Source organism: Nyctereutes procyonoides, unplaced genomic scaffold, assembly GCF_905146905.1.
Source record: "Nyctereutes procyonoides isolate TBG_1078 unplaced genomic scaffold, NYPRO_anot_genome, whole genome shotgun sequence".
NCBI classification, from domain to species: Eukaryota; Metazoa; Chordata; class Mammalia; order Carnivora; family Canidae; genus Nyctereutes; species Nyctereutes procyonoides.
This window is the reverse complement of record NW_026575146.1, coordinates 22120146-22134052: the sequence shown is the minus strand read 5'-3', so window position 1 is coordinate 22134052 and position 13907 is coordinate 22120146. Positions and strand designations below refer to the sequence as shown.

The 13907-nt window shown below is 48.4% G+C and overlaps 1 protein-coding gene across 3 annotated transcripts in view; it reads right to left on the bottom strand.

The window, feature by feature from the left end:
* Nucleotides 1-13907, bottom strand: part of SMOC2 (SPARC related modular calcium binding 2) — a 158496-nt gene that overhangs the window by 73366 nt on the left and 71223 nt on the right. For 2 of the 3 annotated variants that reach the window (XM_055311515.1, XM_055311516.1), the window contains exons 6-7: nt 10691-10741; nt 9377-9451 (exon numbers count right to left, since the gene is read on the bottom strand). In XM_055311515.1, the coding sequence (XP_055167490.1) occupies nt 9377-9451; nt 10691-10741 (126 nt within the window). Of the gene's footprint in view, nt 1-9376; nt 9452-10690; nt 10775-13907 lie in introns of all 3 variants that reach the window. The other variant, XM_055311513.1, reaches the window with a different exon arrangement.

Sequence of the window (13907 nt, the reverse complement as noted above, 5' to 3'; positions counted from 1 at the left end):
TTCTCCCTCTGCCTGTGTCTCTGCCTCTCTCTCTCTCTCTCTCTCTCTCTCTCTCTGTGTGTGACTATCATAAATAAATAAAAATTAAAAAAAATTAAAAAAAAACTTCCAGAAAATACTATCAAGTCTTATTTGTTAGATGTCTCCTCCTGAGCATGAAAGGCAAGGAGAGACGTCTCCTTCAAGTTCATGCTTCAAACACATCAGTATCCAAGACAACCCATGCACTTCACTGCAACCGGCAAACCTTTTCTCGGGGTATCTGTTACGTGGCCTTAGGATTTCTAGCACCTGAATTCGCAATGTGGCTCTCTAGAAACTTGAACACACACACACACACACACACACACACACACACACACACACACACGAGAGCCTCAAGGAACTTCCTCCTGCTATCTGTCAAGTCTGAGACTCACCTGAGGGGTGAACCCCTGGGGACTGGCTGACACGGCTGGCCCTAGCTGGCCGGCGGGGCTTTCACACCCATGGTCTGACTCCCACCTGGTCAGTCTCAGCACTGCACTTGAGATTCTGATGTGCAGAGATGAGCTCAGGAGGGTCACACCGAGGGAACCCCAAACCAGCCCCAGCGACCTCCCGTCCTCAGTCCTCAGTCGTCACAGAGGCCATGGGAGGTTCTCGGGAGCAGCAGAGACGCTGCTGGAGGAAAGGCCACCGCTAACTCACGGCCACCCAGAGAAGGGACTGTCACACCCACAGCTGCTGTGTTTGCGGTGTTCCCACACATAACGTGTGTACACGGCACGGGCCCTGCGGCTCCTCCACGACACGTGGTGCACCAGCCTCTCCAGGAATCCCCTCCCCATCTGGTGTGTCCCTTTGCAATAGGCACATAAATGGTGAGAAGGCGCAGCTCGGCTTTCAGTCTCCAGAGTGGAGACGCGGACACCTCACACCCGGGGGGCCTGTTCAGGGGCCTGACTCCTGCTTCTTCCCGGTGCTCCCTCCCATCACGCCACTTCTGCGGCCAGCCCCTCCCCAGAGCCCAGGCCTGCACCCAGTCAGGAGCACAGCAGAGGCAGCAGAGCCAGGCACCCTGGTCTGCTCTGAAGAAGAGAGACAGCTTCCAGAGAATCAGACAAAGCCATTCCTTGGCGAGCCCACTGGCTTTGGAAACCCGACACCCCTGTCCTATCAGCAATGCTGCGATAGGAAATCTGGGTCCCCAGATCCCGGCTAAATCCAAGCCTCTGCCACTTAGAGATTTTGAAAATGTGTTTCCCCGAGAGACAAGAATTAGACTCTCTTACCTATTAAAACACGTATTTGCCGGATGCATGATAAGCTTTCTGTAAATTACAGCAATGGTTCTATTTAATACCAGACCTCATCAGCTCAACGGTGAAGTAGATGCGCTTCTTTACGTGGTGAGAACAGAAGCATGGATGAACACTGGGCCAGTGTGTGTTCTCAACCAGCTCGGGGGTCATGTGCTTGCGCTTGTGACTATTTCCTGTACTCACACTGAAATGTCGCCTCCCGACTCTTTAACCACAGTTTGGATACTGAAAGCTAAGAATTGCACATGATTGAAATGAAAACTTCTCTTCACCATTAGGAAAGTTGAATCAATTCAGTTATGCACACTTTTGGGTAGATGAATTTTTTTTAAAAAAAGATTGTATTTATTTATTCATGAGAGACACAGAGATAGAGGCAGAGACACAGGCAGAGGGAGAAGCAGGCTCCATCCAGGGAGCCCGATGCGGGACTCGATCCCAGGACTGTGCACGGGATCACGCCCTGAGCCAAAGGCAGGCACTTAACCACTGAGCCACCCAGGCGTCCCAATATTTTTTAAATAATATACTTCTACAGTCCACATTTAAAAGAAGGTACTGGATGTATTTTCATACTTTAAATCTCTGCAAATAACCGAGATTTTATCAATTTTATCACTTAAGAATCTAGTGGGTATCTCGATGTCTTTGCAATTCTACGTTTGAAAAACAGAATAAAAAGGAAACTGGGGTAACAAATACTTTAAAACTTAGGAACGAAGAAAGAAAACATAATGGGTATGACTTTTCCCGAGGGAGTGCAATTTACCATGATTTAAAGCAGAATCAAAAGATAATTATCTTCTGGCACTAATTTTAATATGTGCAATAAAACAGAAATTATCGGCTCTGAAGAAAGCAGAAGAATGTTTCCACCAAGGGGGTCCCATAAAACCGCGGAACATCCTGGGCATCACGGACATCCCCAGGATATAAAACAGAGCTGTTTTTAAGAGCTCAGGGAGGAAGAAACATTTTTCTCCTGAGCAGGAGGAGGACACGGCCCCACGTCTCCGCCAGCGCACATGCACAACTGGAAAAGACCAGTGAGACCAGAGGCTTCTCAGGGCCGGGCCAGTCTGGCCCCAGGCTGCTCTCCCCTGGGATCCTCGAAGGGCCATCTCCGCCACCTGGCATTTGGCTGTCAGAAGAGCCACAGGCAGAGAGAGGAGACACACTGAGTTGCCAACTTCGGATGTGAAGCAGCGACAGGAAGCCAACCCTCCCTCCGAGCCGCTGGGAGAACCTGCCGGCACCCCGACGGCCACCACCTACGGCCATAGCCACTCAGATCAACCCCCAGGGTTAGACAGCGCCCTGGGTCAGCACCCCACCCTGCAGTCAGCAGGGGCATCCCACAGGGGGCAAGCGGGGTGCTGTGACCCAGGCCAGGGAAAGCCTGGGGAGCTCAGCCGTCCAGGACCCACATGATACTCAGGGCTCCAGGAGCTGGGCCGCTCCCACGCTCAAGGCCGTGGTCAACGTCCCCGAGTCTCCCACAGACAGAGAAGTCACACGGCGCTCCTCAATCCACCAGCAGCCCCAGGTCATTAAAGGCGGTGGCCGGAGAGGTCAGCGTGTGGACCACAACACAGAGAAAACACTGCTTCCCTTTCCCCAGAGCAGGGCAGTGGGCACAGCCCTGATTCTGGACCCACACCCTCCAACAGACACCCCCTCAGGGCGTGACCCACCTGAGTCCCACGTGGCTCGCAGGTACCGTGTCGCACACCGGGGACAAGTCATGTCCACACGGGGGACAGGCTTCACTGGAACAGGGGCCCTGGCAAATGGCCGCAGGGTTCCCTCGGTCATCCCCGACTGCCCCCCGCGCCCCTGCACCCACCCTTGACATCTGGAGCTCCCCGGATGAGCCCATTGAACTTTGGAGGGCAGCCTGCTTCACTAGGTGTCACTGATTCAAATGTTCATCTACAAAATGCCGTCTCAGGAATATCTAGCACGTGGCCAGGCAGCTGGGCTCCACGTCGGTCAGATGAGGTCCTCCTACATTCCCACAGAAGCTGCTGGGCCCGGGGGATTGGGAGGTTTGGGGCTGGGCTCTGTGGTCAGGCCCTGGTCACAGGGGCAGGCCCGGGGGTCGCATGGAGGCAGCTGGTGGGGCCTCCATCGGCAGGAATTCTGTCCTGAGACGCTGGCATGATGGGCCCCCAGGGACCTCACCTCCTTGTGCGCCACAGAGGGGATCCGGGCAGTTGTGGCAGGGGAGTGCGAGCTTTCAGACCCATGCATCCTCCTGGCGGCCCCCAGCTCAGGAACGCTGGACGGCACGACCCTGGTGGGTACAGAGCCCGGGCTGTTTCCTGACGCGTTTAATGGTTCCCGGCACATTATTCTTTTCTCTTCACCTGGGAGAACCATTAGCCCCTTGGTCTTGCATCCCCCTGGCCGTGATTACAAGTCCCCTGGAGGCGGGACCGTCACCAAGGCAGGAGATGCCAGAGGTCTGAAGGGAGAGGCTTTGCAGGCAGTGCAGAGGGCAGGAGCTGGGCAGGAGGGCTGGCGCCAGGCCGAGCTTGCGTCCTCATCGCAGCGCACAAAGATCCCTGCACCAAGCCCCCCCTGCTCTCCTCGGGCCTCGGCATTTGCTTGGCTCCCACTGACCATGCAGAAAACACGTCCAGGGGAGCCGCCGCCCAAGTCCAGCCAAGAGGCTGACTCAGGGCAGAGGCCCCGGTGGGCTGACACCAGAACCCAGCTGTGGGCCCTGATGACAGGACGCAGAAGAGAAGCAGGCATTATGGTCTCCCAGCTGACAGGACACTGTCGGGGTGACCGGCTGCACCCCAGCTCACAGCTATGGTGCAGGTTCAGACAGCTCGGCAGCCTGAGCACACAGAGCTCACCGGCCAGCAGAACCAGATCGCTCCAGGACAGCCTGTGCTCCCGGGTCCTCCGGGGTCCTGGCTCCTACTCTGATCCTCAGGGACAGGAGGGGGCGTCCTCTCCCCCCAAGGCTCAGTGAGTGCAACCTGCACCCAGGACTGGGGCCCCCAGCCTCCCCCAGACCCTGCCCTCCTCCCAGAGGCTGACAGCTAGGGCCCAGCGGGATGCTGCCCGCCCTCTGCCATGTAGCTGCACATTCAGGGGGGTCCTCCCCTCATCTCAGCTCCCAGACACTCTGCGTGACCATACTCTGGCATCTCTGGGCCCCTAACACCCCAGAAACAGATGCCACTTCACTGCCTGTAGATGCGCTTGGCCCCTGCGTGTCTTGCCAGCCTCACATCCCCCTCACCCCTTTCTGCTTCACTGGAAAACTCTGGGTGCAGACCCGGGCATCATCAGGCCCACAGTGATGCCTGGGTGGCTCCTGCTGGAAGAAGGACGCTCCAGAGCAATGTCAGGATCTACAGCACCCAGGGCAGAGGATACAACCCTCTTGGTTTTCAGTTAAAAACCACCTGCTACCCCTAAGCAGCCCCTCCTGGGGAGAGGGTGATGAGCATCCCCAGGTGACAGGCCTTCCTTGAGTCCAGGCCAGGACCCCAGCCCCACTGGCCTGTCCTGAGGGCCAAGCAGGATGGGCAGGAAGGCACATGAGGGGCTCCACACACGGCAAGTCAGGACATGCCGCTTCCCCACTGCTGTCATTGCTGCTCACAGAACGGAAGGACCTGCCTGTGGCCTTCAGAGGATGTTAGCTGACTCTCCCCAAACCTCCAGTATGTCACATTCATTCCATCCGGGAGTCAGAAGGGCATCGCTCAGATGTCACGGAGCCAAATATGACATCGGGAGGAAGGTGGTCATGGTCGTTCACTCCTAGCTCAATCATAGCCACTGTGGGAGCTGATAGAGAGGAGCCTTTGATGGCACGCCACTTCTTCTTGGCATGAAAATCTTAATTATGTTGGTAAAAATATTTTCAGAAAAAGAGCTGAAGTAAATATCTAAAATTAACCCCGATATTAAAGCGAGAAAGTCAGTCTATGCAGGCTGAAAGAGGGTGGTGACAGTCACCCGTGTCCCCCAGACCATGTCTGTACTGAAGGGGGTCCCGTGTGTGCACGTGCTGCTCCCACAGCCAGGCTGCGGGCTGCTGAGGACAACCGGGCCTTGTTACCTAGGCTGTTCCACTTTCCGCAGCCCGGGTGTTGGAGGCTAACAGGCAGGTCCGTGAATCTGCTCAGATGCAAAGGAAGTTTCGAATTATTAAGAATTACAAGGATCCCAGACCCGCAACTCAACAAGACAGAAGAGCCATCATGAGTCAATCACGTGGTAAGATCAAGAGGTCCGGGAGGCAGAGGTGGCCCTGGGCGGGCAGCCCCGCGTGTCCCTAGAGGTGTGAGGACGGAGGGGGCCAGAAGCACGGTGTCCAAGGCAAGTAAGAATCCTGAGGTGCAGCCATGGCTGGGATGGACCCCCTTGTCTCCCAGTCCATGCATCAGTACAGACCCGGGCTCACCTCAGCCTCATGGGGCCGTCATCCTCTCGTCACAGCTTGCAGATTACCAGAACGTTCCAAGTGAAGATATCAATGTCCACGTAACGTGGCTTCCTCTTAATGAACAGCACATTTAAAAACATACCTATCCACCTGTGCTGCCCTGAAGTCTGTTTCTTCAATTGTTGCGTGAAATGGGTTGAATGAGATAGCCTCTGCAGCTTCCTCAGTTGTGAGATTCCATAATTCCACTAACGCCTCCCCACTGTGCAAGGAGTTCCCAAAGCTCAGCTGCCCCATGAAACGTGCTCCAAAAGCTGAAGAAATCAGAGCAATGACACAAGTCTCTCCATTTCCCTGAGATTCAGAATTCTGTTTTTCCTTTGCTTTGATTTGTAAAAGGAAGGACTGGGCTTTGGGCACCAACAGGCCCAGCTCAAAGCCGCATGATTTGCAGCATCCAAATCGCCCCGGTTACTCTCTTCCTGGAATTTTGATTCTGTCCTCATCCATGCCCCATATTGCAAACAACAGCATTCCCTAGTGTGAGAGTGTTCCTTGTTCTCTTACTCCTTTTACATTCCACAAATGCATTTTACATAATTCAAAAACCATGTGTCACAAAACCTCTTCTCTGGTAAAATTTCAAGATCAACTTTTATATCTCGTTTCAATAGAAATAAAACAACATAATAAATGATTTGGGAAAGTAGTTGACACTCTCAATTTTATATTGAGAGGGAAAGTTGACTAATACATTCTTAATTAAAACAGAATTTTAGTTTTCTTCATTAATGTATAAGGATTCACGTAACAGGAGTGATGCTCTTCTTGCTAAATGAATCAAGAGACTCTTACATTTATATTAATATTGAATTTCAATTAATAAAAGTGCAGCAGAGTCAAGCTGTACTTAATTCTCTTTTCTAGTTATTTATCTGTTTGCTTTATTGTTGCTGTTTGCTTCATTTATCTTGTTTCAGGGAAAAAAGTAATGTTACCTCAGAGAGCCATTGAAACATAGGACAGCACAAGTCCCTACAATGTGTGAATTATCATAGACAGCAGTGCTATATTTTCCTTTGCAGGAATGGTTCCTGCAGTGAACTCCTCACTGAATGCCCCCACGCGTCCTGAATGTAGGCACACGGCACACACATTACGCACGGCAATCATTGTCTATGTATTTAGTAGCATCAGTAATCTTATATTATTTTAGCACAAACTCACAGGGCAAAACTAGAGGCACTTTTAATTGATAAAGAAACAGCAGAGCAAAAGAAAAATACATTCCCAGTCTGGCCTCTTGCATTAAAGAACATGAAAAAGTAAGAAAAGACAGCGAATTTTAAAAAAAAATACAGAATAGTAAGTCACAAATTATTTGTGCTTTGTTAAACAAATGTGCCTATTTCTACAAAAGAAGATCATTAGTAAAAGGATCTTTTAGAAATAAAAATTAGGGGCACCTGAGTGGCTCAGTGAGTTAAGCATCTGACTCTTGCTTTTGGCTCAGGTCATGCTCTCCAGGGTCCTGGGATGGAGTCCTGCGTGTGGCTCCATGCTGGACGTGGAGTCTGTTTGAGATTCTCACTCCCTCTCCCTCTGCCCTGCCCTACTCACTCTTAAAATTTAAAAATTTAAACATTAAATTTAAATAATTAAAATCAAATACAAATGAAGCTCACTTTACATTTGAAATTTCAACGACAATAGTAGTTGTTATGCAAACCTTATGGTTGTTTGATGTTCCATTGTTACACATAATCAATTAAATATTATTCTAATACTGTAAAATACCAATTTGATCTTTCTTCAGATCCTCAAGAGAGAATTCAGTAATTTCCTGTTCCATGTCCATAAATCAACTGAATGTCGTTTTTGTGTTCTGCTCATTTAGGCTGATTTAAATCAAATCCTAGTATAGGGTGCCTTAGGTAAACTGGTGTTTCCTGAAAAGCATTTTCAGCCCCACTGAATGGTGGAAGCCATCCCTGTTGCTGTAGGTTATGTAGACTATCAGGTCACGGAAGGCCTTAAAATCTGGTAACAGCCCATGATGAGAGAAACACAGAAATGCGCTTATTCTATGAGCTTACATGCAACTCCATCAAGACCTGAAGTCATTTCCTCTGACAAGTCAAACTGCTTTATAGAAACATACACCTTTCCAAGGATATTGTTCAGAACAATTATACATGTTCCCCAAGTGAAGCTTAGGTCTGGCCCCATTGCTTCCCCCATGAGAAGCTTTCAAGGCCCACTGAAAACACCACATTGAGTTCATTTCCCACATACTAATCATATGCTACAGAGGCAGAGCTAATGAGGTAACTCTGGGAAATAGGGTGACAAGATTGAATAAAACTAACTCCCCATTTCTAAAGTTCATAAGAGAAGTCTGCACGTTAATATCTTTATGCAATAGGAAAACCTTTTTCCAGCCATTTCTGAGAAAAAAAAATTCAAATTCTATAAATATGTTTTAGATTTCCCTGCCATTTGTACACATGTATCGGATAGTCAGACCTCTAGATTTTTCACTTTCTCATCTCAGTCCGCTGAGAGCTGCAGCCAGGAAGGATGAGGGTCATGTCCTGGGCTGTAACAGTGTGAGCTGAGCATGAAGATGTGAGGCTGGAGGCTGTGATGGGGATGTCCTGGGCAGAAACCACACAAGAAGGACCCATCAGACCTGCTCCATCCCAACCCTCTGACTTCATGACTCCTTCCTCATGTTGGGTTGTGTATCTATGACCATTCCTACAACAGACAGTCTGTCCTGGGGCTTCTAGGGAGCTGCAAAATAGCAGGACTCTTGGATTTCCTTCAGAAGTCCTTGATGGGGTATACATCAGGGCGCAGGTATGGGAAAGAACCAGACTATTCTTAGTATCCTGAACCTTTTGTCTTTTGGGTATTTTTGTTTGTTTGTTTGTTTGTTTGTTTGTTTTAGACATGGGCATTCAAACACATTTAAGAGGAATACATGTAACCACTGGTAGCAGAGCTGTGATTCTAAGACTGCTTTGTGAACCTTTATGATGTTGAGTCTGTGGTCCCTCAGCAGCTGAATACTTTAAACCTGGAAGGACACGTTCTTTCAGTAAGTATTCATTTGAAAAAAATCACTTGAAAAGGCCAGAAGAAGCAAACATGCAATCAGCTAAGCGCAAAGATCACAGACCGAGTCCCCTTTCATGAAACCAGCAAAAGTCGTGAACCCTATAGGAGGCAACCCTTCACCTCTCCAAATGTCAAAACAGTCAGCTTTAACATGTAAAAGGCTGTCAAACAGTCTTTTGTAGCAAAGGCAATTCACATAGTTTTGAGGATTTTGAACTAAATCAGCCAAGTGTTTGGACATCTCTGAAATTAGGTCAAAAACAAATACTTGTTATCAAGTACTTCTATTTTTATACCTGAAGCTAAAGTTTGCTTGACATTTTCAGAGAACCTGTTTAAAGAACTTAGAAAGTTTAATAAAAACAGCAAAATCCCAACTACATTTTGGTAGTCAGGTCGCGAGAATTATTTGCATGACGCATCGAAAACTGAGGAAAAAGATGGACTACCCATGCTTAACTTCCAGAAAACAAAACCACTTTCTACATCTACCAAAGCTCTCTTCACAAAGTAGTAACATTGAGCCCCTTTTTACCTGAATTCTTATTGGTTTTGTTCTGCCGACTTTTAACTTGTTCGGTCCAAAGCGTGGGGTAACGTGATGCAATATCTAATAAGCCAAAACAAAATCAGAATTATTTTTGATGCATCATGAAAGCACAGTCTCTCAACTCAAGATCTCAGTAGGCAGCCTGAAAGCCAAAAAGTCAGTGTGCTAAATAAATACATACTGCGCGTTTTTAAAGAAATCATTACAGTGATCAAGTATGTGAGACAAAAGGAAAGAAAATTATATTTTTTAAAGTTTAGCATATGCTTTTTTTTTTCTATCTTTCTTCACCCAGAAGTGTAGATAAAAGTTATATGGGTCCAGACACTCTCCACTTAAAGCAAGACAGACGCACACCCCTGTGCGGGAAGGATGAGTATTCATGTAACACATGAGGTTTTGTTCAGGACAGATTCAGTACAAACTACAACATGTAAGATATCATTTTGCATCAGATGTTTCAGGAACACCTTCTTTTCGGCAATACCACTAAAGAAGCCACTGAGCACCAGCCCTGTCAATCCCACAGCAGCCCGAGAGAACGGGAAAGGCTGCCTGGGCCTGAGCCACCCTTCGCCACGATGGCCTGTGACCTCAGGCCAGTTATGTCAGTGAAGTGTCTGTGAAGGGGCATCTGAGGACCAGTGAGCTAACGACACTGGTAGCACCTAGCACGGTGCAGATGTGAGCTATTCCTACTACTGTTGTCTGCAACGTGCCATTTAATTCTATCTTTCCATCTTTGATTTACTTATCATGTGCATTCCTTACACTTTGTCTTCAAACCTTCATTCCTTTTGACCTGAGAATCTGTGACACGTTGGCAAACACCTAAGACAATTCATTGAGGGCTAAGAATAGGCAATCCATCCTGGCCATGACTACAAATTCAAAAACCCTCAGAAACATCTGCATGCATGTGACCTTCCAAGGCCTGTCTCGTGTACCACGTTGTGGTGACACATGACGTGAAAGACATGATCTCTGAACAAGGAACAGGACATACATGTTTATATTCTTTTAACATAAATATTTTATGCTACTCAAATTATTACATTTCAACTCATAAATTTTTATTTGAAAAGAAAGACCTTGGGTTGTGCTACATGAAAGCGCCATGGTGACATCCACATGCCTTGCTCAAAGCCATTAGCAAAGATAGCAGGAGCCCCATAATGTTGGAAGTGGTCAGACCCGACTTCCAGCAGTGAGACTGGCCAGCACTCCCAGCCCCATGACCACCCCCGATGCATGTCCACCACCCTCCCCCAGCCAGAGACCATCCTATCCTAGGCTCACCTTCTTCGTCTCCTTGAGGTTGGGTCTCCAGCGCTGGAGCTGACGCATCATCTGAATTCAGAACGGAAAAGATTTGCAAGGAGACTACAATTATGAGAGTAAGTTCAGTAAGTGTGCATACAGGATGGAAGCTGAGGGCTTGCATATACCCCACACATCACCCAAAACCACCACCCCAGGGGCACCCATGAGTGGGGCCGGGCAGGGGCTCCCCTGAAACCACACAGGGCACCTGGTCAGCTGCCCCTGGACAGTGTCGGCAGCCTGGAAACAGGGCCCCTGAGGGAAATGCTGGGTGGGCTGCCAGTCCCTGGGAGCCAGAGCAGCTCAGGACAGGGGAGGAAGAGACAGAAATAATGTAAGTCAGGGGACACAGCAGTGGGAAAGGGGACTCACATCAACAGAGTCAGCGAATTGGGGTGACCAAAGACAGAGACGGCTTGGGTGGACTGGGGGAAGCTGGATATCCTTGTTCTGCCCCCACCACCGTTTTCCCGAGTACAAGGCAGGGATCAAAGAATTGTGTACTGAGTTGTTGCCCTATGCACCCCTGAATCATCAGCTTCTCCATCACCCCTGCAGGAGCTGGGGTAAGGGCTCATGGAGGGACCAGAGTCCACGTCACAGAGCGGGGGAACAGGTGTGCATTAGAGAACCGCTCTACATCATTTCTTTGAGGCAGATATTCCAGGGGATAGTCTTTATTAGTAGAAAAACAGACTGTGGGGGCCCCAGTAAAGCATAAGGTTCTAGAGGGTTCTGAGACATGGTAAATGAGCTGCTGGAAGTCTGCTCTGGGTGAATGGGGCCCCTGCAGGGGAGCAGTCCAAGGCATTTGGCGGGGCCCTCAAGAGCCAGCCTGGTGCCTTTCACTCAAGCTTTCTCATGTGATTTTGTTATATAATAATTTCAGGATTAAAATACAATAAACAGTGGGAGAGATAAGGACTGGCCACAAGGCTTATCTGTGATTCATGACTTTCCCAGATGTCTGAGGAATAAAAATGAAGTTTCTCATAAATTCTTTCTGGGGGAAAACCGAAAAGCCTTTTTAAAAACCTTAACATGGAACAATCTTTGGGGAAAATAAAAAACGTGCTCTCTGTCAGAACACTCAGAATGTCATGTTGCCTATTTGAGAAACCCAAGTTCTAACACTGACAGTAACTGGAAACCCATCAAACATCTTGTAACCTCCTTCCAGAAACAAAACTTAAATGGGGGCCATATCTATAGTGCACTTAACATATTTAGAAGTCCTCTGAAATGGCACCAATCAAGTACATTATTAGTGTTGTACATTTTTACTGAGGCCAAGGCAGGTGACCACTATGGGACCATCAGCTTATTCCCCAAATCAGTGGGTCCCAGCCAGCCTGAAAACTCAGCCCAGCTCACCCACGGCAGGTGAGGCTCACGGCACCATGGGAAGGACATGGTGAGGGGGCTGCTGCAGGCCTCCCTCCAACCCCACCCCCAACTCCAACACCAGGGGCCCTTGTGTTTCCCCGCCCTCCCCCGCCGTCAGCATGACCCGCTCCACCACCACCCATGCCCGGGGTCCCTGTGTCGTTCTGTCTCAACGTAACAAATGCACCAGTGTCTACTGATATCAGACTTGAGAAAACGAATCAAAATGTGGAGAGCTGTGTGCTTTCTGTTTTTCCCTACAAGAGTTTGCAAGGCCTCATTTTGATCCATAAGCCAGTGGTGTGGTTTAATTTCAGGTATTTTCTCTGTTGTGTGCATGTCTGTAGATCAAGAGCCTTCAGCAGAAGGAATATATCCCTGCCTTAATTTCTGTGCCCACATACCAATTCCCTAGGGATTTTTTTTTAAACTTTTATAGCAGGTTGAGCACGTGCTATGAGGCCCTGCATCCGGAAACCGCATCTGAAGCAGTATTTCCTTTGTCACCTCTACCTCTTGAGCATCTGATGGATGTTTGTCACATGAATATTGTCCCTTCCTCCTCTCTAGAAAATACTGACATGTCCACCCTGGGACCTTACAGACCCAAATCCAAGCTGTTCATCTAACATTCTTTTCCAAATGTAAATGTTCTCTCCAGCCTGCATTCTGACTCTGCCTGCCACCATCTTTCCCCTAAAAAATGTGCTACTTTCCCCAATTATCATGTTGTTCTGTCCTACATCATACCCATCCCTACACCCACACCCTTCCATGCTCACCCACCGCCTCTCCTTTCATGAGACTGCTCCACCGATGCTCCCACCAAACCCCCCTCGGGCACTGTCCTCACAGGCTGACACTGTCTCGTGTGCCAGGTGCATGTCACTTGTATTTATCTTCATAACACACAGGCACTCTACCACCTTCCCAGGGCAGAGACAGTCCCCACCATAACCTCAATACATGCTTACGGGAATGGACTTGAGTGAAACTCAGGTCTACTTGGCTTTGTATCACTTTTCTTTATTATTGGGTCATATACTACAACTTACATCAGAAAAAAAAAAAAAAGAGTTGCCTAAAATTTTGGTACTAAATCATTATCTTTATTTTGTCTTGAAAATGACTTCAGGGGATCCCTGGGTGGCTCAGCGATTTGGCGCCTGCCTTTGGCCCAGGGCGCGATCCTGGAGTCCTGGGATTGAGTCGCGCATCGGGTTCCCGACGTGGAGCCTGCTTCTCCCTCTGCCTGTGTGTCTCTGCCTCTGCCTCTGCCTCTCTCTCTCTCTCTCTTTCTGTGTCTATCATGAATGAATGAATGAATGAATAAATAAATAAATAAATAAATAAATAAATAAATAAATAAATCTAAAAAAAAAAGAAAGAAAATGATTTCTGACTTTAAAGGCCAATGTAGAAAAAAAATAGAAAAATAAATAAATAAAGGTCAACATAGGATAAAGGCAGAACACACATCACTGGGTCTACAGGACGATGGCTGCGGGAAGCGCAAAGAGAAAAGGTGGGACTCATGAAAGGTCATGGTGGGCACACCATAGCCTGCGTAAGATGAATCAGGTGCTATGGAGCGGTTCCAAAAACAAATGGCTAGCTGCTCTACCTCATTCATGTTGGCCCCAGTCCCAGAGGATGTGACTTTCCTAGGTGGGAAGCATACCCATCTTTCTCATGAGGAAGCATTGAGATGTCTTTCTCAGCTACTGAGAAAGCTAATGTCTTACATTCTGAGCTAAACATAAATGACTCAAAGACTGCCATGCTTCAGATCTACGTGTGGAACCCA